Source organism: Copadichromis virginalis, linkage group LG19, assembly GCF_057382275.1.
Source record: "Copadichromis virginalis isolate Kocher_CV1m ecotype Utaka linkage group LG19, C_Virginalis_male_GT1.1, whole genome shotgun sequence".
NCBI classification, from domain to species: domain Eukaryota; kingdom Metazoa; phylum Chordata; class Actinopteri; order Cichliformes; family Cichlidae; genus Copadichromis; species Copadichromis virginalis.
In genome coordinates, this window is record NC_140636.1 from 9219514 (window position 1) to 9242343 (window position 22830).

The 22830-nt window shown below is 42.2% G+C and overlaps 1 protein-coding gene and 1 long non-coding RNA gene across 5 annotated transcripts in view; both read left to right on the plus strand.

Annotated features, from left to right (window-relative positions):
• The window catches only part of ppp2r5eb (protein phosphatase 2, regulatory subunit B', epsilon isoform b), a 53811-nt gene extending 51652 nt beyond the window's left edge, over nt 1-2159 (plus strand). For all 4 annotated transcript variants that reach the window (XM_085441969.1, XM_085441970.1, XM_085441971.1 and 1 more), the window contains one exon: nt 139-2159. In XM_085441969.1, coding sequence (XP_085298095.1) covers nt 139-238 — 100 coding nt within the window. In that variant the 3' untranslated portion in view covers nt 239-2159. The remainder of the gene's footprint in view (nt 1-138) is intronic.
• Nucleotides 2160-2327: 168 nt separating this feature from the next.
• Nucleotides 2328-5196, plus strand: LOC146685519 (uncharacterized). The gene is made up of 2 exons (XR_014916781.1): nt 2328-3002; nt 3733-5196. It is a non-coding gene; the product is annotated as an uncharacterized LOC146685519 (long non-coding RNA).
• The last annotated feature ends 17634 nt before the right edge of the window (nt 5197-22830 follow it).

A 22830-nucleotide genomic window follows, 5' to 3' on the forward strand; every position in this document is an offset into this window, starting at 1 on the left:
CCACACTGATAAATACTTTGAGTTAGAGCACCAGACTTCCGTTTAGAGTGACTGATTCAATAAAAACATTTCTTTATTTTTTTCACTTGGAGCTAATGCTTTTTTTGTGCTTAATGCTTATGTGTTTTTGTGTTCCAGTGAGAAGAAGAAGGAGAAGGAACGGGAGGAGCTGTGGAAGAAGCTGGAGGACCTGGAGCTGAAGCGGGGCCTTAGGAGCGACGGAATCATCCCAACTTAACAAAGACAGCGCCGCGCTCCCCTCTGTCCCTCCCCTGTCCTACTGCTCCTCTCCTCCTCCTCTCCCCGTCCGACTCCCCGCTCCTCCTCTGCCCTGATCCCGAATCTCCTGCCCTCGACATTAGCCATGTCTGCCCAGAGCTCCTGATACAGGCTGTCGTCTCTGGATCGACACAGAGCGCTCGCTGGTTTCTTAATTTTCTTTCTTTCTTTTTTTTCTTATGCTTTTTTTTTTCCTCCTGTGTTTGTGCGACTTACTTTACAGTAGATTCATTACGTCTGTTTTCATTATTTCAACAGCACTGTAAATAATTGTTTTTTTTTCTTTTTTTCTCCCTTAAACTGATATTATTGCAAATGGAAAAACAAAACAGTAATAATAATAATAAAAAAGGAAGAAAAAAATAGAAAATGAGAAAATCACTTGTGTGGGAGGGGAATTTAAACAAGAAAAAAAACTTTTTGGACTGTAGGACATGGAATGAACCCTTGGAAAATATAAAAAAAAAACACAAAAAAGAGAGGTTAGATTGATTTTAACTCTTCACCCCAGTCTTCTTCAGTGTAGTCCCATATGTCATTTTTATTTTCTTGGTTCTCCTCTTTGCTTTTCCTCTTGTTGCCTCCATCTTTCTGTTCCCTCTCGGTCTTACCAGGCCCCAAGTGAACCAATCACAGTCGCCCCATTCCATCCAAAGGACACCCCTAATCTCCCTGGCCTCACCAACCTGTCTGCGAATTCTGCTTCCTGTTTAAAACAGGCAATGAATCGAACAAACAAACACACATTAATCTGACAACAGGGCCTTTCACAGTGCACACAAACACACCACTGACTCTTTAAATGTGTTTACATGTGTGTCCATGCAAATCAGGAGAGTACATAACTACATAAATCCTGACTAAAACTGTCAAACTTGGGATTTGAAATGCTGAAAATTGAGCAGTAAGTGTAGGGTTCTTTTTTCCCCCCTTTACTTTGGCGCCCTCTGGTGGTAGTGCCAATACAGATGATGTTAAAAACAACAACAACAAAAAGGCTCAAAACAAACTTTAAACGTGTGCAGTCATAAATGTTCCACACAGCAATAACTGAAATGGTGATGGGGGCTTTGTGCAAACTTTCTCCTGGTGCTTTTGTTTCACCTGTCCCGTGAGACGAGTGTCTCTTTTGAGTCTTTTATAGTTATTCAGCATCTCATTTTATTAACTTCCCTGGCAATGTGGCTGGTTGCCCGATGTTATAACAGAAAGAGATTAACACATACAAACCAGAAACAATTTGAATCCAGAACCATCTGCATGTAAACACACTCCTATTCATTTCCCCCTCTCCAAAAAAAAAAGGCTACCTTCCATTAGCTGATTACGTTCCTTCTCTGTTTTTGACCCCGTCCCTCCTGCCATACCAGGTATCGCTGGTATCAGTCTGGCACTGGTACTGTCTGGCCATAACGGGGGACTCACAGCTAACGACAGACACACAACACACACACATGATAACGGGTCCTCAAAGGAGCGCCAAAAAAGAAAAGTACTCCTCGTGTGAAAAGACGAGCGCCTCGCATCACCTCCCGCCCCTCTCGCCTCGTCCCTCTAAGCCCACTGGGGGGGCGCCGCGTTGACTTCACAGTATTACAGCAACAGTGACAAAAAAAGACAACCCTGTAAATTGTTATTGAATGCAGTACACTGATAATCTTGTATCTTGTAGTAATTTAGCCTATGTTTTTTGCTTAGGAAACTGTGGAGAGGAGTATCCAGTATATAAAGAGGTATTATGGAACAACTTCCTGGTATTTATGATAGTGTTTCCCCTTCTTTTAGTCTGTTTCTTTTTTCTTTCTGTCTCACTCCTCCCGCTTCTCTTGGTTTTTATCTCATTTTGAATATTTTGATGAAGTTTCTTTTGACCATTTGAACATATATATATATATATATATATATATATATATATATATATATATATATATATATATATATATATATATATATATATATATATATATATATAATTTTTCTCTTTGTTTTTTTTTTGTTGTTTTTTTTTTAGTTGGGGAGGGGAGGGTGGGAGGGAAGGAAAGCAGGGAGGGGTGAGGGCAGGTAGGCAGGAGAGGGTCAGAGGGGGGAGGGAAGCGAGTGTAGAGGGAAGGCACTGAGCAGACCACTTTTGCCCTGTTGGGAGTCTTTGACAGTGAACCTCACCCCCTCCTCCCTTGCAGAATTAATGTGTGCTTTAGAATGGCCCAGATGTAATATGATTTAAAAGCTGAAAAAAAAAAGATAAAAAAGGGTTGGAGAAATACAAATGTTTAATTATTTTAAAAAATAAAGAGATATTAAATTAAACCTGTTTTGTGATAAAGCCCAGATGCTGAATTGCTTTATTTCACTGGGTTCACAGGGTGTGTGTGTGTGTGAATGTGTGTGAGTGAGAACTGAGATCCAATTTTACTTTTTGTATGTAGACACTTTGCAGCCTGTTGCAAAACTATATCATGTGTTCACATTTCTTTAGCTGGATTAAAACAAAACAAAAGTCCCATAAAATAGTATTTTTGCACTAACACAATAATTCTAAAGAGCTTTTTGCTGAAATGATCTACAGCAGATGAGCGGTACCTGAAAGTCATGTACTTAAGAAACAGCAAAACATCCAAAAGACCGGACACGGGACCTGAGAGATTCTTCTGGCCCTGCAGTTGATCATCTACCGAATCCTCAGCGGAATTGAAGGGTGACTGTCGCAGGGAGAAAGAGCTGAGGTATGCCAAATGACAGAAGGAACTGCAATGAAAATCAGTGGCAACATTATTATGTTGTGATGAGATCAAATTTGACATTTTTAAGTCAAGTCATCACAGTATATACGGGGGAGAGATGTACAGTAGTGAATGTCTACAACCTGTGGAGGCTCTATCGTGGTTTATGTCTACGTTTCAGTCAGTGGTATTGGAGATCTTACCAAACCTGATGAAATTATGAACATAAAGTGATGCAGTACCATCAGGAAAGTTTCTAATGGGCTTCAGTTTTTAGCATGACAATGATCCCAAACACACCTAATGCAATAAATCATACCTGGATAGAAAGAAAAGCCACATAGATACACAATGAACACTCAAGGTGGGTCTCCCCACAGCTCGGACATCATCTTTAAAGCAGTGTGGGATCATCCTGACAGAGAACAGAACAAAAGGCAGCCAACATCCAAAAAAGATGTTTGAATGCCCTTCAAGAAGATTGAACTATTTCTGAAGGGTACTTTAAAAGAAATTGAAAGAATATTTACCTAAGAGAGTTCAGGCATTTGAAACATTAAACAAATCTGAAAGAGAAAGTTTTAGTAGACATTCACAGCATCTAAGAGGTTGCGCTTTAAAACACTTTAACCAAACTGGATCATTTGTATCCAAACCAAGATCAGGAAGACTTAAAGGAAGCATGTTTACCGGATGAACACATGCAGAAATAGTAAGACTCCATTTTTTACAGGTTGAGTTTGCCTACGAGAAAGAAGTATCTGTAAACCAAGACAGGAACCAACTCCAAACTATTGAGGTGGTGAGACTGGACGGCTGATGGGAGTTGGAACACCTGCAGTAACCAATCAGCACTATGTTCATCAGAGACCTGCTCCAGCCCTCTGCGTTCAAGCTGTGAGCAGAAAGCCAAAGAGCCCCAACACACCTCAAAGCTTTGAAGAGCTGTTTGAAGACCAAGGTGACTGTCATGGATTTTCTGAGCAGTCAAATGATCAAGACCAATGAGAGCACTAAAACAAGAAGAAACACCCCTGACACAGGAAGATCCTTGTCAGAGGTGAAACTTGCTGGTACCTTTCTATGGAGAGTTTACATGTTCTCCTTTTGCCTACATGGGTTTTCTCTGGATGTGCTGGTTTTCCCCCACAACCCAAAAACATGCCCAGAGAGCTCCTCTGAACTGAACTGTGGTGTGTTGCAGTACTTGAGGTGGTCAACAGAGGCCAGCAGAGACCTACAGTTTACAGGTTTAAACTCGATCTGGTGAGTCGGTCACAGTTAAAGCGACACTTTAAAAACCAAAGTTCATTCACACAAGCTGTTTGTTTATGTTTTATACAGGGAAATAAAACCTTTAAAAGAATAGACACTAAAAAACATCCACACCCCACAGAAAGGCCCGAGCCTATCAAGAGGTTCAAACCCAGAATTTTTCTTCCTGAGAAGTAATAATCCTTACCACTGTGCTACCGTGCCGCCTCATGTAGCACAGAATCTGAGCTCCTGTGTCTGTGCTTGATTCAGTGCTGGTCACACCCAGGAGACTGGGCACGCTGTGGACTGCCGTTAGGATCTAATTACGATCATCAGTCAAACACTAAACCCTGGTGGCTCACATGAGGCTTCTTGCCTGGAATTTTCCCAAAGCCCCTGGACACATTTGGCTCTGAGCTCTTTACAGCAAAAAAAATAAAAGAATAAAGTAGTAACAACACTGCTGATAATTATATACACTCCTGTTTCTCCTCTCTGTACAGACTTTCTTTGATCCCAAAACAGTCACATAGGAGGGAAGAAGAAAAAGGAAGATCATTTGCATCTATGTATCTGCTGAATTCGTTCATCAGGCGAATATCTCCTATACTTTCCCATTTGAATGCATGGATTTCTGAGCCAGAGACAGCCAGGATCTGTGTATCTGAATGTTTCTCCAATCGTTTCCGTTTCATTTGCTGTAAAACCCAACTTCCTGCTTTCTTCTTTTACCAGCATTAAGCGGTGCCTTTATTTCTCCCGTGATATGAATTATGCAACAACAGTAACGATAAATGTTATCTTGGATGTGGCCTTCTCGGTGCATCACTGTACATTGTCAGAGTAGAAACTGGTAACCAAATAACAGCCAGACTGTGGGAGTGTCTATGCTGAGGTCACATGCCTATTACCAGCAATAAAGATGCATTTTTTTTCTGTTTTTGTCTTTTCTGTGCACCTTTTGTTATACTTAGTTTTAAGTCACATTGGCTATTAATAATATGTGTATTTGTGTAATTAAATTTAAATTCAGTAAATTAAAAGACCCTACAAAAACAGAGAAAACCCAACAATTAGACCACAATGTTTGAGGTATGGCTTCTAATGATACTGTCCAAGAGCAGGATGTATAAAGTAAACAGAATTGGTCCTAGCACAGAACCCTGTGGAACTCCATGATTAACCTTTGTGTGTGACGAGGACTCTCCTTTAACATGAACAAACTGTTCACGTTAGAGATGATTCAAACTACCGTTCAGTACCTGTAATTCCCACGGCATGCTCCAATCTCATGGGTTACAAGAAACGGCATTTGGATGCATTCTTACGTCAGTCCTGCACCTTTACTGCAACCTTTTATCCAGTTGTGTGAGACATATTAGATTGAAGCCATCAGAGACCGTCTCACTACATCAATGGTAGGAACAGAAAATCTCTTTGACTCTGACTTTTGTTTTTTTCTCCCTTTTTTCAAGCTGAGTCATGCCCTGTCTGTCTCTCTGTTAACATTTTTATTTTGGAGTTCACAAAGTTCCTGTTCTGCTGTTTCCAAGGGTTCCTCTCTAAAAACAGAAAACTCTTTCACTCTGCCCCTCTGTCTCTAATGCACCTCTCCTCCTCTTTCTCTGCTTCTGCCAAATCACTGCAGAGGAAGCATCCTCTCTACTTTTTCTCCAGCCCTCTCTCATTTCTTCATTTCATTTCGCCTTTATTGCTTCTTCCATCACATAGCTGGTTCTTCTCTCTTCATTTCTTTTCTCTCTTCTTTCATGCTGCAGTATTAATTTGTGGACCCCCCCAATAATTCCTCCTATTGTTTCCTTATTACCATTTTGCTTATATCGTCACCTCTTATCTCCTTCTTTGCCCTCCTTACTCTACCTTGCCACTTGCCTCTTTGTTTCCTCTGCTTTTCTTTCTTCTGATCTCTTTTCCTCATTTCTTTCAATTTACCCTCATTTCATTTTCCTTTCCTCCTTTGTTGTTTCCTTTGACTTCTCTTTACTTGTCTGTTTCCTCTCATTTCACTCCCTTACTCTCTTCTTCTTCTTCTTTTACCCTCCTGCTTTCATTGTGACTTGTTTCTTCATCTCTTCTGTTTCCTGTTTCCTTTATATTTCCTTATACTCCCTTGTTTCCTTATATCCTACCCCTTCCTTCTTGTTTCCTTGTGCTGATCTCCACCTTTTTGTGTCAAAGTCCTGTTCTTCTCTCCTGTGATTTTCCATCTTTTGCATTTTCCTCTTGCTTATTCCCCTCCTCTCCTTTCTTTTCCCTCTTCATCAGTTTTCTCTTCTTGCTGTTTTTTCATTCCCCTCCTTTTCCTCTGTGGTGTCTTGCCCCTTCTCTCTTTCTCTCTCTCTCTCTCTCTCCATGTGTGGGGGGGATTAAGGTGGAGGAGGAGGAGGAAAGAAAAGCCCCGACAGTTATGAATGTGTGTATATTAATATAAGCCTCATAATCCCATATTGCCTCGGGCTAATCTTTGCCTTTTTGTTTTTTTCGATGTAAAAACAAGAGAAGCAGCCAAGAGTTCAATCCACATTAGCGCACTGTGATGTGGAAATGCAATGCCCACCAGTGCACAGAGGATATGTGCTTTATGAGGAAGATTGTTGTCATGTTAATGAACTCTGAATAAGTCATGTTCTTATACTTGTTTGATAAGAACGTGAATGAGATGAAAGCTTTTAATCTTGTCTCTCATCAGTGAAGACAGCGGTATTAGAGGGTACGAAGCCTCCCACTTGCCTGTCATAAATAAGGCTACCGGTGTAGCAACGAGCCCACACACACATAACACAGCCATGAAAACACAACCTGTTGCTGTGTATTTATTTGGATTTGGAACATTCACGGAGGATTGGACCATCACAAATCTGTCAGCCTCTCTCAGCTCATCCCCTCAAGAACAGCTGATTGTCTTTTTTGTATAATAATTTTTTTGTATAATAATAAATTATATTATATTTAAAGCCTTTCAAAGTTACATGGACTTGGAAGTACATAACAGTATGGAGAACTTTTTAATTCACCTCCAGTCACAGGAAGCAGAGATGATGTGATACTTCCAAACTTAGAAGATTAGGATCAGATTATCAGATTATTATAGAGCTTTTTGACCAGCCACCTTTCCCACATGAGCCCTGAAAGGCACATCTTAAAGTTTTCTCCAATGAATCATCAGCGAACAGACAAGACTCTACAGTATCAGTGCTTGTTTCTGTTTCTTTACATCACAGGCAAACTGGGAAAGTTGTGCCACAGACAACATGAGGCTCGAAGATGATTACAAGAATGTAACGTTGCCCTTAGGCTGGGACACTTGGAGTTGGTCTGAAGATAATTTTGTTGCCATTTTTCTTTTTACAGAACATTAAATATATAAAAATGTTCTTAGTATGAGTCGTTGTAACTGAAAAGGTTTGCTGTTTTTCTTCCCCTTTTTCCAGAAGTGATTGATTTAAGATGTACTGACCCCCTTAAGTGCAAGATCCCAGAGATTTTCTAACAAGTTTCAAAGTGAATTACTGTAATTTTCCAAAGTGAGGAAATGCTGATTGGGCTTTAGTGGTTGTTACATGTGACGCTGGAAGAAGCAGAACTTTTACTTCAGTAATGATACAAAAGAAAAGGTCATCAAAGTACAACACTCTGTGTGTACACTAAAGTACAACAATTGAGGTTGGGGGTTCATGTTATTCACTATTCTGTAGATTATGTGTTCTTCTGCAGTGAAACAAACCTCTGATGGCACATGATTCCAACACCCCTTCACACTGCATAATGTTACTGAAATGTAACACTGTTTGTAAAAATGTCTGTGGTGTTCATTTTAAACTCTTCACTCTTAAGTAATGTTAAATTACCAAAAGTTTTCACTAAAAAGTTTTCAAATAAACCAATAAATATGTTTAAAAAGTACAAAACCCCCCACAAATGATGCCTTACCAGCCCTGAAATATCAGCATTTCATATAGAAACGCTTAAAACAACCCTTATGTTGGCTTATGAGACATACTGTGCATACATATGAGCAGAGATGAATCTGTTGTGCCACATTTCCTTTGGACATCAAAAGGCTTGAAGTAACACAACTCAGTGATGTTCATTGAGGTGCCTTCTGGATGCAAGCAGACCCTAAATGCATGGTAATGGTGATCAAAAAGCATGGTTTCCATCAGTTTTCACCACAGTAATGCAATTTTCTCTTTCACAGCCATAGCCTTGATTTTACAAAACACAGTCCTCCCATTTGCTACTTCTGCGCACATGACAAGGTCATGATGATGTACCGTGATGTTTTATCCACGTAGCAGAAAGCACACTGATGGACAATACGGCTCCACGTTTTACAGCAATCAGCGGGCCTTGTTCCAGTTCTGCAAAAATCACCATCTTTCCTGGTCCTAAAGCTAATCTATCCCTGCCATGGAGTTTTGATACGTCATAGCCAGTGTCTTTTACTACATTACTGTCAGAGGGGCCATGTCCAACCACTGTCTGGCCATTTGGTATGTGCAGTCCTCTCCTGTGACACTTGATCCTTATTCTCACTATCAGCAGGGTAACAAACAGCCTAAGTGCAACATTTGCTTTCAGAAGCCAAAGGATGAAGGGCCATCTTGACTTCAGGGTCCTGCTCTCAGCTGTGCTTTCAGATGCACAACTCTCCTCTTGGTGCATATTTTATTCTAGGGATGCGTGCATGCTGTTTTACCTGTCTCTCAACAATCCTTCAAAGTGTCTGGCTTTGTGATACAGTGAAGTTCAGTCTGATGTACAGTAAAATGTATTAGACTGTGTGCTGTAGAGCACCAATCATTAACACACACACACAACACTCAACTCAACAAAGTCTAAATGTAGCATTGCAGTTCACCTCCACTGGGTCTTATTAAAATATCTCCTCAGCCAGTCGTGTTTTTAAAGAAGTGCCAACATTAACTTATTATTATTATTATTATTATTATTATTCTTTTTTATTTTTTAGAATGAGTCTTCTTTCACCAGCACTCATGTCTAGATGAGAAGACAATCTAACTTTCCTCCTACATGTTTCAGTAGTGTAGATATTCCAAGTCAAAGAGTCACGAGACACTCCCACACTTTTACAATCAGCAGGTCTGAGTCTAGTTTGTCTGGTACATCAGTGAGCAACATGCTTTTGATGACAAAGAAATATAATTTGCAGCAGGCCAGGGTCTGTTTTCAGACTCCACATTGATTTAGTTTAACAGGAATACCTGTCTGTCTGTGAAGGTTCTCAGTCATCCAGTCTAAGGAGCTTGGAAAGAAAAGCGTCTGGACTTCTTTAGGTTTCCTTCAAGACGTTTTACCTCAGATCCGAGAAGCTTCTTCAGTTTTAAGAGCAGTTGGTGGAGAGTCCCAGGAATATGTGCCGTTTGTGTTCTTAATGGTTAACAATTCTTGTTGGAAATCGAAGTAAATGATCACAAAGACACAAAAAAAGGACTTCAGACAATTACAAAAAGATGGGAGACCAATAAAAACAAAAAATGTAAACAAAAAAGTGGTGCAGGCAGACCACTAAGAGACGACAAAGAAATAAAAGCAAACATTTTAACTTAAAAATGCAGATTCAGATTTTCTTCTTTCTTTTTCTCTTTATTTAAAGACTCATTTTAATTATTTAAGTTATCTCATTACATATTTACTTTGTTTTCCTTTCTCACAATCAAACCAGATATTGCACATATTTCAAGATTACACTGTGAAGCAAGACTATATTTAGATGTGCAATCCTACCTCTATCTAATTTAATTGTAATGACTTGAGCTGGAAATAATTAGTGTGTCTTCTTGCTTATTTACTTTTGAAAAATGCGGGGAAAATGCTACAAAGTCAAAAACCGAGGCCTCTGCATTATTAGTCTCTGAAATGTTTAATTAGGAGCATTTATTTGTTGCTGTTCCACCATCCTTATGCTGTATATTTCTGTGGTGCTAATTAATCCCAGTAAACTTCCGACCGGTGGCACTGACGTCACATCTTATGAAGACTCTAGAGCGGCTCTTCCTCAACCTCCTCCGACCACAGGTACAACATGCCCAGGACCCACTACAGTTTGCATACAAGGCGGGTGTCGGAGTGGAGGATGCCATCCTGTACCTCCTACACAGAGCCCACTCACACCTGGATGGGGGAAAAGGCACGGTCAGGATCCTGTTTCTTGACTTTTCCAGTGCCTTTAATACCATCCGGCCCTGTATGCTTCAGGAAAAACTGAACAGGATGGAGGTGGACCCCTGCCTGGTGGCTTGGATCTCTGACTACCTCACCGACAGACCACAGTACGTCAGGCTGAAGGACATCACGTCTGACACAGTGGTCAGCAGCACAGGAGCACCACAGGGAACTGTGCTGTCCCCTCTTCTCTTCACCCTGTACACCTCTGACTTCTGCTACAACTCTGAATTATGCCACATTCAGAAGTTTGCAGATGACACGGCCATCATGGGGTGTATCTGGGATGATCAGGAAGAGGAGTACAGAAGTCTGGTGAGGAACTTTGTCGCATGGAGTCACACAAACCACCTGCAACTCAACACCTCAAAGACTAAGGAACTGGTTGTGGACTTCGGGAGGTCCAGAGAAGGTCCACTACCGGTTCAGATAGAGGGGGAGGAGGTGGAGGTGGTCAACAAGTACAAGTACCTCGGGCTGTGGGTGGACAATAAACTGGACTGGTCATGCAACACAGAGCACCTGTATAAAAAAGCCCAAAGCCGACTGTACTTCCTCAGGAGGCTGAGGTCTTTTAACATCTGCAGGAAGCTCCTGAGGATGTTTTACCAGTCGGTGGTTGCTGGAGTACTTTTCTATGCTGTAGTGTGCTGGGGGAGCAGCACAGCAAAGAGGGACGCATCCAGGCTGGAAAAACTGATCAGGAAGGCTAGCTCTGTGGTCGGCATGAAGCTGGACACTCTGGTGACAGTGGCAGAGAAAAGGACATTAAAGAAACTGATGGACATTATGAACAATGCTGGGCATCCTCTGCACACGGCCATAAACAACCAGAAGAGTCTGTTCAGTGACAGGTTGCTTCTCCCAAAGACAAGAACTAACAGACTTAAAAACTCCTTTGTCCCACACGCCATCAGACTGTTTAACTCCTCTCTGGAGGGGAGAGGGAGGGGAAACAGGAGGACAAAGGAGGGAACAACTAAGCTGTAGTGCCTCTTCACCTCACTGTGCAATACCTTTTGTGCAATACTTTTGTAAATAGTCAACGGTGCAATAGACTCAATACTTGAAATGTGCAATTCACTTGTATTTTTATTTTTATTCCTATTTATTCTATTTATCCCCTTCGTATATTTTATTTATATTGTCTCTGTATTTATATATATGTGTGTGTGTGTATATATATATATATATATATATATAATATTCTGTAACTCTGTAACTTCTGTCGGTGCTGTGCTTTTTTGGAAATCGAATTTCCCAGAGGAACCCACCCGAGGGATTAATAAAGTTCTATCTAATCTAAACGTAGCAGACGCTCTGACAGTGCTCGGCTTATTTATTAGGAGGAAATGCTCGGAAACTAGGAAGCAGGCCAGGAGAGGTCGGAAATCCACCAAGGACTCTAAACATCCACTTTGGCTGTTTGAAGGCAGCGCAGCTAAATATTTAACACAGCTTAATGCACCGTGTTGAGAAACAGACTGTCAGATTGTGTAGAAACCTCCCAACCACTCCCCCACTCTCACACATCCCTTCTTCCGCCAACTCCCTGACCAAGCTCGGGGGCCAAAGCATTTTTTTAAAAGCTGTATCTCAGAGAGTTTTTCTCCTTGCTGCCATCTCATGTAGTAGAAAGAACACAGCACAGATGCAAAACTTCATGATCTGTAAAACCAGCAGCTTGTTTGTGTGCAGATGCACGGGACAGGTGCAGTGATGTGAGAGCATGTGAGACGATGAGTTTTCATGAGTTTTGTATGTTTCAGATTGCTCCTGTGCTGCTGGGGAATGTTTGGTCATGGCAATCCACGACCTCACGTCTTACAGAGTCATGTTTTCTCTTATTATCTTCTCCTAATTCGCAGCTTCTGTGATCTTGTACATGATCTTCTCTTCTGCTCCCAGTAAAAGAACTGCTGCTCCATTCTCACCGTCACTTCCCTGCGATGCATCGTTCTTGCCTTACGTTCAAGCTATATGTAAGCCATCTAGTTGACATGGAAACTGAAAACGACAAGGTGACTCACTGTGCATCTTCCTGCCTGGAAAATGTCTCCCTGTGACCAAACATCTGTTTATTTGAAGTTCCTGCTATTACCTAACAACCAGCCAGCTGAGAGCTTGCTGATGTAAATAATCATCAGTCATTCCAGTAGCTTTTTGTGAAGTCTGTTCTTTTTCCCTCAGGTGGAAAGTGAAACGGTGTAATCAGCTGGGGAAATGCTTACGTGGAGACATAAATGAATAACTTACATAGATTTTCTTTTCGTAATCATCAGCTGGACACTGGCAGAAGCAAGGCAGGATGGTTATTCACCCAAAGTTTGCTCAAGTTTCTGCTTGAACTGCTGCTTCTGAGTATATCTTCCTAATAATTTAAGAAGACTTTTTCCAGCCATCTGTTTTCCACCCATCTCATCAACAGCCTGTTCAGCTTCAAACTTAGCAGGTGTATTGCTCTTGACCCAAGTAAGTTCAGTGCTGAGTTTGAGCTCGTTTTGACAACTTGACAAGAAGTGGTTCTCATGTTTTAGCTACTTGCTGCTCTGTTATCAGTGCTTCAGCTACAAAAACTGGGGTTCATGTTAAAAGAATGCAAGTTTACACCCTTTCAAAACAGTGACCACATGTTAACATGCCTTTATGGCCAATGCCCTGAGGACAAATTCTCTAAGCTTCTTCGCTGTTTTCTTGGTTCCCAGGTTGACAGACAGTGATGGCAACAGTGGAGATTTAAAATGCACTTTATCACTCTGGCACAAAAAGCCATTTTAGACCCTTTAAACTGTTACAGAGTGTTGTTATATTTCAGGTGAAGTTGGGTGATACTGTGCATGTGCTGATAAAGGATTTTGTTCTGATGATAACTCTGAAAACAGTTCACGATTTTCACCTCTGGGGACCATGAGTACACCACGCCAAGGACCTTTAATACCGACACAATGTAATGGAGGAGTTTGTCTAAGGAATTCAACATCAGCTTTACTGATCTTGACTTACTGATCCTCCACTAATCTGACAAGCATAAATATGTGAAGCAATTTCTATAAAAGACATTAGCTAAAGAGGAAATTTCTTATCACTGTGATTCGAATGGAAATACCACAAAAAGCCTGAACAGCGCTGATCATAACGTGGAAATTCATGTACATATATTCATGTATTCATGTACATTTGGTCAAATTACAGTATGCTTGATGCTGTTTCTGCTACCCCTCAGTGCAGCATTCAACCCTGTTGGCCAGACATGAAGACCTGGATGATCTGGAAAATATCCAACTTCTAAATTCAGACTAAACTGTTATTGTGAGTTATTGTACTCTGTTCTAAAAATCTCAGAAACACGATGTGTAGCTGATACTTACTTTAGATGGCATTACCTTGACCTCCAGTAATACTGTCACGAACCTTGGAGTCATTTTTGACCAGGATGCCTGAGGCTTCTTTTTGTTAAAAGGGAGTTTTTTCTTCCCACTGTTGCTAAGTGCTTGCTCATAGGGTTGTATGATTGTTGTCTTTCTAATATTGGAGGGTCTTTACACTATAATATAAAGCATCTGGCTTGTGGCTTTCTTCCTTCTCAAGTAAAGAAACCTTATAACACTCATCCCTCTTGCTGACCGTCTTCAAATATGGCTAACGTTTGATATCAGGCTTCTGTTTCCCACTGCTGAGACTGTGCGTCTTTACACTGCTGCAACTGCTACTGTATATCCGAGATTAGGAGGAGAGTGATTAACTAAAAGCTCCAAAATGAGCCTATTCAAGCTGCAACATTCAGATGTAGGAAAGGGGATTCAAAGAGAGAGAGAGGGGGTGCAAACTGCAGCGGGAGCAGAAACAGCTGTAATTAAGCACTAATTCTAAAAACAGTAAGGCAAAGTCATCACAGGCAGGTTACCTCAGGTGGCTAATCCAAATGCTTCAACAAAGCTTATGCCTGGGAGAAAAAAAACACAAAAAACAAAACATTTACATTTCAGATTCAAGAAGTAGTAATTAGCCTACAGCGGAAAAAGCTTTGTTAAATGCCACAGCAAGCTGTTCATGCACCCGCCAGCTGACACAAAGTGGCTATTAGGTGTTAGATCCAAAAACAGGAAAGCAGAGAGAGACAGAGGAAGTCCCATAATAAGAACAGCAACAAGGCAAAACACTGAATTATAGTACTGTTGTATAATATCAAAGGCAGCATTAATAGCTCACACTTGATCCAGTTCTGTCTTCTCTCTGGTTGTTCTATTGTGTTTTACGCTGTCACACTCTTATCTGGCACTGTGTGCCTTTATGCAGCCCTCATGTTCATCCACTGTCTGAAACAGGCTTTTTAACTCCTTCCTCCAGAAAGCATTTTTATTGTGATTGGCTGCCCCTCGTAGGGGCAAACAGAACGTTTAAAAGTGTCAGGTTGGTGTTTCTGTGGTCCCAGCCAGAGCTGTGTGCCTGAGTGTGGGAGATGGCCACAGGTATCTGATATCTGCTCTCTATGACATCATACAGAGCCTAGAAAAAAATCCAAATCACCCAAATATTACTTTAGTTTCAATTTTGACTGTAACTTGTTTAAGATAATCATAACACTCACACTCTGATGAACACATCGGGAGCAAATCAGGGATCAGCGTCTTAGCCAACGATACTTTGGCATGCAGACTAGAGCAGTGAGGCACTGAACCACCACTCTCACTCCCGAGTCAAGCCACCCCATCTGTCCTTTTGCCCCATGGTGACTGAAGACAGGCTCTGACTGCAGATAAACAGAAGAATATGGATGGATGGATGTTTACCAACAGAGTTGCTTTATCCATGTTTTATTTTGTAAAAATGATGGTTACGTGAAAAAAATGATCATTTTCTCAGTGGATATATGCTGTGGAAAATGAATAAAGGTGTTCCTGCATATGACATCTGAGGGTCATGAGACTGCTGCTTTACCACAGAAAGAGGGATTCATGCCTAAACCCATGCGGTCAAGTTGTAGCTGTGGATTACAGCCACTGTCTGTGCTTGTCAACTGAGGACATAGAGAAATAGTGGAAACATGTTTTTTTTTTGCCAAGTGGATCCCTCCAACAGGTCAATCTGTCCTTGAGAAAACTCTTTCTCCAATAAGTGTAATGGACCTCTTTTTATTGACTAATGCAGCAATTTAGACCTCCCGCTGGCCCCCTGATGCAGCACACTGGCAACACAACAGAGACCTGTCTGTATGGCATAAACCCCATTTACCACCATGTCCCTCGGCTATGCTATTCTCATCCTCCTCCCACCTTTATCATCAGTCAGCTCCCCCTCCACCCGGTGTATTTTTTCCCAGGATGACCTAAGTCTGGGGCAGGGTTTGGAGGTTTGGTGGGGTCAGTGGACTTTGCGGTTGAGTGGGGGCAGAGAACGCTTTGATTTTTGATCCTCTTCCTTTTTAAGGAGCAAGTGAGAACACTGGTGGAAGCTGCACTAATTAATTCTGAGATCAATAAAGAGGGATGCAGCTATGCCTTCCTCCAGATGTGCAGGCGGTTCATTGATCGGCTCTGGGCGGTTCAATACTTCTATCTCTGTATAGTCCCACTTTCCTTCCCCAAATGAGGCGTCAGTGTCATCCCACTGCTGCCTTTGATCTCTACCATGTGACATTTACTCCTTTCTACTCAATGAGCAGGAAGCTGGAATTAGCTAATGCTGAGACGTGGAGCTGCACAGACAGAAGATTTCGGTTTCTTCCTGCTGATTTTTTTAATGCTCATTATTTTATGTGCTGGAATGTGCAGAAAATAGGTTTAAATGTTAAACAAATTTCTTCCAGTCAGAGCATGTTGCATATAATTTAATGTTTGCTTGATGCGTAAAGTTAATAATAATGGATACTTTATTGATCCCCATGGGGAAATTAATTTTTTTTCCTGTACATTTGACCCATTCACTCAGTGAAGCAGTGGGCAGCCCACTAAGCAGGCGCCTGGGGAGCAGTGTGTAGGGACGGTACCTTGCTCAGGGGTACCTCAGGGTAGCCGTTAAGTGGATTCGAACCGCCGACCTTCCGATCATGGGGCGACCACTTTACCTACTGAGCTATCCCTGCCCCACAGTAAAAGATTAAAACTAATAAAACTAGTTTCAAAAAGAGACTTTTTCATTTGATTACATTTTATATGATGGATTATGCAGAAAAAATAGAATTGGGCTGAAAGATCTATCACTTTATCACCTATTCAGGTTGTAAATATTAAAAAAAAAAAACTAACTAATTACTTTTGAAAATAAGTAATCAGTAATTAGTTACTGATTACTTTTTTCAAGTAACTTGACCAACACTGCAAGTCACTAATTCAACACTGATGATGAAGCATGTGTATCGCACACCGTGTTGTCTGTATGAGCATCTGTGTAAAACTCAATGTTTTACTTTATGTACACAGTGCATGTGAAATATCATCTGTGTGATATCACCTGCTGGTTTCTGTACTATATGTTGCCTGTAATGATCTTAAATAAGGCATTTTAACATGGCAGTCTGTGTGGATGGACTCACTTTTGGAGTCAGTCACAAGTGGCCACTGCACAAACTGCACATTTATGTTGGCTTAGCACTTGAATTTTTATGTAAATGGTAAACGCACTGGTTTTTACACAACACTTTTCTACTCACACACTTTCTCCCTGTGTCAAGTTTTTAACATGCACCCTGATGAAAGCATCAGGACCACCTTGGGGATACTTTGACCGTGGATCGAAAAATGTAGTAGACTCAGCTGGTGCAGGTACTAGCATTAATTCAGACTGTTTCATGGACATTTCTATAATTATATACAAAACTCCCGTAACTTACTTTGCAGTATGGATTGTTTCTTTACCTTACAAACAGAACCTGACATTAAAAAGCAAACACAGCCTCAGTGTGTGTAATGGACCTGAACACATTTCACCCAAGTGATGATACTTGTTTTGTGAGCCTGCTGGGGATAAAAAACTTCCCTTCCACCCGTCTGCAACACAAACACTACTTATCGAAGAATTAAGGAAGCGGAACCGGCTGTTCAAACCCCCACAAGGCTGCCCGCTGGGATTGAAATGACGGGACGAGGCGTGAGTTTCTCAAAATGGGCTCATTGAGTGCAGCACGGAGAAGATCTTGGAGAAGATCGGCTGCCGTAAATACTCAGAACAAGACCTCTGAGTGAAAAACTGGATTACATCTGGAGGGGCTAGCTCGAATAACACCTTTGAGCGCAAATTCGATCACATCTTGGGGAAGTGCACTGCGGTCGTGAGTTCTCAGAACCTGCTCTTTGAGCAAAAAGAACGACAACATCACGGAACGTAAGTTTGGATAACATCATAGAAAGCTCGTGGCTCTCCAACAGGAGATTGAGAGACCAGTGTTGGACTGTTAGAACAGCTTTGAAATTCATATGAGTTGTTCGCACTAAAGTAAAAAGCACCATCACTTCATGCGGATACCCTCTCGGCGCCAGCTGCGGTTGCAAGGCTGGAGCCGAACAAAAAAACACCCTGATAACGACTGTGTTTAATAATGGATTGGATTTATATAGCGCTTTTCAAGGCACCCAAAGCGCTTCACAATACCACTATTCATTCACTGGTGGAGGCAAGCTACAGTTGTAGCCACAGCTGCCCTGGGGCAGACTGACAGAAGCGAGGCTGCCATATCGCGCCATTGGCCCCTCTGGCCAACACCAGTAGGCAAGTAGGGTAAAGTGTCTTGCCCAGGGACACAACGACCAGGACAGAGAGCCCAGGGATCGAACCGGCGACCTTCCGGTTACAGATGCGATTCCCAACCCCCTGAGCCACGGTCGCCCGGTTTAGACTGTTCCTTCCCATTCCATGCAAGACCACCTGGGTTGGCTAGAAGACTGTTTACTTAGCCTAGCAGGGTGAAGGACACTGTCTCAGCTGAACTCTGGACATGCACACACATACATATACACTGATATGCACACACTCATCCCCCCTCCCTTTCCAAACGCCTTCGATGCTTGTTCCCTTCCGATGCTGACGGTGGATCAAGGAGACCAGCGCACGCAGGCCCGGATGCACTGTCTAAATCGGCTGTCTCTCACCCTTTACCCACCCCTGTTGCTTGTCATGTGTTTCTTTGGCGTATTTAGAGTTTTTTTTTTCATGTGCTATGTGCAGAGGTGTTTTTTTCTGTTCTCAAACTGATCTCCCTGTTGGAGCTCAGTCTGGGGGGAGTTATTTTTTTTCTCCTTATCTTTCCTCATGTGGTGCATTTTCCATTGTTATACCTCTCTGACCTGTCTTCCCCATGTGATGTTTGTGTAATGTATGTATGGTCAGAAGGGTAAGTCGGCGCTGGCAAAGGTCGGCAGCCTTAACCCAATTTCCTTCGGGGTCAACCTTCAGGATCAATAAAGTTTTATTGAATTGAATTGAATTAAAATGATCACCTGGGAAATGTTTATCAGCTTCTTTTTTTTCTAAAATCCTTCTGGGTGACTCAAAAGATCCAGAAAACTGCAGTTACTTGTCTGTAAGCAGCCTCTGTTAGATTGCATGCAGTCATTTCATTCATTATTAATATAAAAAATATTGTCAAATTCAATTTAAAGAAACACGGGCGAATCACTCGCGAGGTACCTTTTTAAATAATGCTGTCTTGGACAAGTCTAGAGAAATCAACCTGAAATAGCGCTGGATGTGCAAAAACACCTGCAGTGAACACACTGTACAGATATTAAAAAAGATGTTTAATAACAGTAAATGAAGAAAATACTCTAGGTGATATTTGACTTTATTATTTAAGCTGTATTGTGTGTTGGTGTTGTCCTTGATGGCATTATGTTATTGTTAAATTGCACAGGTGTTCCTAATAAAATGCTAATTGAGTTTAGGTAGCGACACACCAGCACTGACTCATCATTTCTTTTCATGGAGGAGTCTGCAAACCCAATAAATGGAAGTCTAATAGTGACAAACTATTAGACTTCCATATACTATTTGTGATGGCTGCTGTGTGAGCAGCTGGGTGTGGCCTGTGTGGATCCTTGTTTCCTGTGTCTGCCTCTGGGCAGGGTCTGCCGTCCTTGCACCTGGAATAATTCATGACTATCAATGGAGGGTGTTTATGGCCAGCTTCACCATCATCTTCATTCTAAATTCTTGTCTACGTACCTAGTTGTCTATGTTCTCTTGCCCCCGTTGCAAAACCGGTTAACAAAAAAAAAGTACATTTGGCATTTTAAAAAGAGAGTGCAGTGACAAGAAGTGGGAACTTAGAGATTTTTGGAAATGACCCTTTAACAGATGTATTGGAGTTCCTTAGCAAACATTAAATTTTGCAACACAGTTTACTGCAAAATGTGCAAAATTTACTTAGTTAAAAAAGCATGTCCTGTATTTTGTGCTTGATGCTGAAATAAACTGATGGTGCCTATATTTAGAAAAGAGTGCAACTTTTCTAAATCACCTGTAAAACGAACCAGAACTGTGAGCACTGCCTTGGGATGCAAGACAGATGTTTAAATGGGAAATTAGCACCAGGCAATGCACATGGGTGGTCTGTGTCCTCAATTGAAAATCTGGGATGCTGTGAATCTGTCAGAAATATTCTGTGTTGCAGATTAGTTGCATTTTATTTGACAATGTCATATCTAATCAAACATAGGAGTTTGTCTTTACATTGTGACCTGCTGGCATCCAAGATCCAATTAAATTCAGAAAAAAAGTTTTTCAAAATATTGTTTCTGTTTCTGCACATCCACATGCATACGTCTTTTCACACCTGACTAACCTCATCCAGAAACTACAACAAACTGCTAACCACACTTGGAAAAAGCAGGAATTTTATCATACTGGCTCCCCTCAGTGGGGATACCTCCTCTTCTGCACTTCTGTGAGGTGATTGAGACCTAAGTTATTCCAAGAGCCTTTGACAACTTCATATAATCTCACAGTGACAATGAGATAAGGTCTCCTTTAGGGGCCATACCATCACTCACTCCTTTTTGTTACCACGCCAGATCCGCGGGCCCAAACCGTAGTAAGGAAACCTCTGGCAGTTACTTGAAGGTTCCATGACTGGCTCGTAGCCGCCAACCAGCTTACTGTACAGGTCAACTCCGCTAGTAAAAAGATCGAAGGAGGCGTAGAAAAACTGCTTCACCGAACTTTATTTCTTCTCCAAGGCACGAACACCGCGTACAGTGGGCTGACACAGTTTACTCACAGCGAGCATCGCCGACACAACTCTTGCTGCCGAGGGAGTTATTATATTCCTTTTACTAATTTTCTTTCCGCCTCTTCTGTTGCTAACCTTTAGTTTTTCCCCTTCTCCTCTCTCTCTCCACACACACACCAGGGCAGTCCCACTAAACACATCCCGAATACATTTCCCATCAGACTTCACCCTTAAAGGGCCATGCCTGTAACACTACCCCCACTCTGGATGATGATTAAACCCTTAACATCATTCCAGCACATGAACCCCCCAATAACAAGGAAACATACAGCATTCTATGCGGGACAGCAGTCATGCCACTCACTTTTGTTTGTGTTTTAAAAACTCTAATCTAAATACATGTACTGAAATACACCAATAAAATTGCCATAACTTGACCTCATGTTGCCTGCTTCTTTTCTTGTGTGTCTGTGGATGTAAAACAGTAACACACTTTCTGCTTTGTGTCTTTAATTGTAAATAAATGCAATATGTTTTCATTTTAAAATGCAGTGCAAAAAACTTCTGCTCTAAATCTTTTTTTTTTTTTTAGCAAAAAGCTTTTTTTTTTTACCTGTTGTGGAAGTTTTCCATTTAAATAAAGCCTGCAGACGAGCAGTGAGCGGTAGCTAACATTCTTTAATCAAAACACACAAAGAACAGACAACCAAGCTTGATGAAGTCCCTGCATGACCGCGGGACAGACGGTCAGCAGAGTCTCCCTGAGCCTAGCATGGCTCTCAGATAAGCCATGACAGCATATGGGATCATTATATCCCAGTCCTAGTGGCAGTGCTCCGCGGTGGTGGCTAAGGCCTTCTGAAGGGTAGCATTAAAACGCTCTACCTGCGTGTCTTTTTGATTCCGAACAGTTCGCACATCCCCTGGAACACAGCCGACTCAAAGTTGGTGCCCTGGTCACTATGCAGAGACTGTGGGGCTCCATATCTACACACCCACTCCGCAACAACCTTTTCTGCCACTGTGGGTGCTTGTTCATCGGGGACTGGAAAAGCCTCCACCCACTTGCTGAAATAGTCTTGTACCACCAATATGAACCGGTTATGCCTCTCTGTTTCGTTCAATGGTCCAATCAGATCGACTGCAATTCTTTCCATGGGGGCGCCAACACGTACCGTACCCATTGCTGCCTGGGGGTTTTTAGGGGCCGCGCCCTTTCAGCACAACTGGTGCAAGTGCGGCACCACAGGGTCACATCATCTTTCACGTTGTACCAGTAGTACCTATTCTTCAGGCGTGCCAGAGTCCTTTCTGCCCCAAAGTGGCTGCCCACTGGGTCATCGTGCATCTGCTGCATTACTGAGTGACAACAGTCCACCGCTGCTACGGGTGCACACTCTGGTCCTGCTACCCAGCTTTTCCCATTGGTACCATCAGGCCCCACTACCCCCACTAGGGGCTGCCCTGGGGGGGTTATGCTGGTACGACAGTCCTCTAAGTTATACTGCACACCTTTATGCTCAAACTGGACGCTGTTTATGGTGGGCTCTGGAAGTGTGCACGGGCATGAAGCACGGCAGGGTCTCCTGGAACATGCATCTGCATTCTGGTGGTTTTTCCCAGGTCGGTGCAGCACCTGGAAGTTATATTCTGCCAGCTTCTCAGGGGCTGCTGTAAGCCGTTTTTTAAATTCCTGGAATGTTTCCTGGCACTCAGCAGTCCAGTCAAAACGGGCATACTTCTTAGTGAGTTCGTGGAGGGGTTTAGCTATTGTGGCAAAGTTCTCCACGAAACGGCGGTAGTATGAGGCTAAGCCAACAAACTGACGCACTTCTGTTACGGTCCGCGGTGTAGGCCATTCCGTCACCTGCTGAACTTTCTGGGAATCTGTGGAAATACCTCCAGCAGAGATGATATGGCCCAGATAGGCAACCTGCTCCCAAAACAGGCAGCATTTCAGTTTTAGGTTGGTTCCACGCAATCTGATGAACACTTGCTCGAGTCGCTCCAGCATCTGGGTGCTATCCTGAACCAAGAAAATGATGTCATCAAGGTACACTAAGCACGTCTCCCACTGCAGCCCAGCCAGGACTCTATCCATAAGCCTTTGGAATGTGGCCGGTGCATTGCACAGTCCAAACGGCATCACATTCCACTCGAACAATCCCTTACGGGTACAAAATGCAGCTGCTTTTCGGGCTCTGG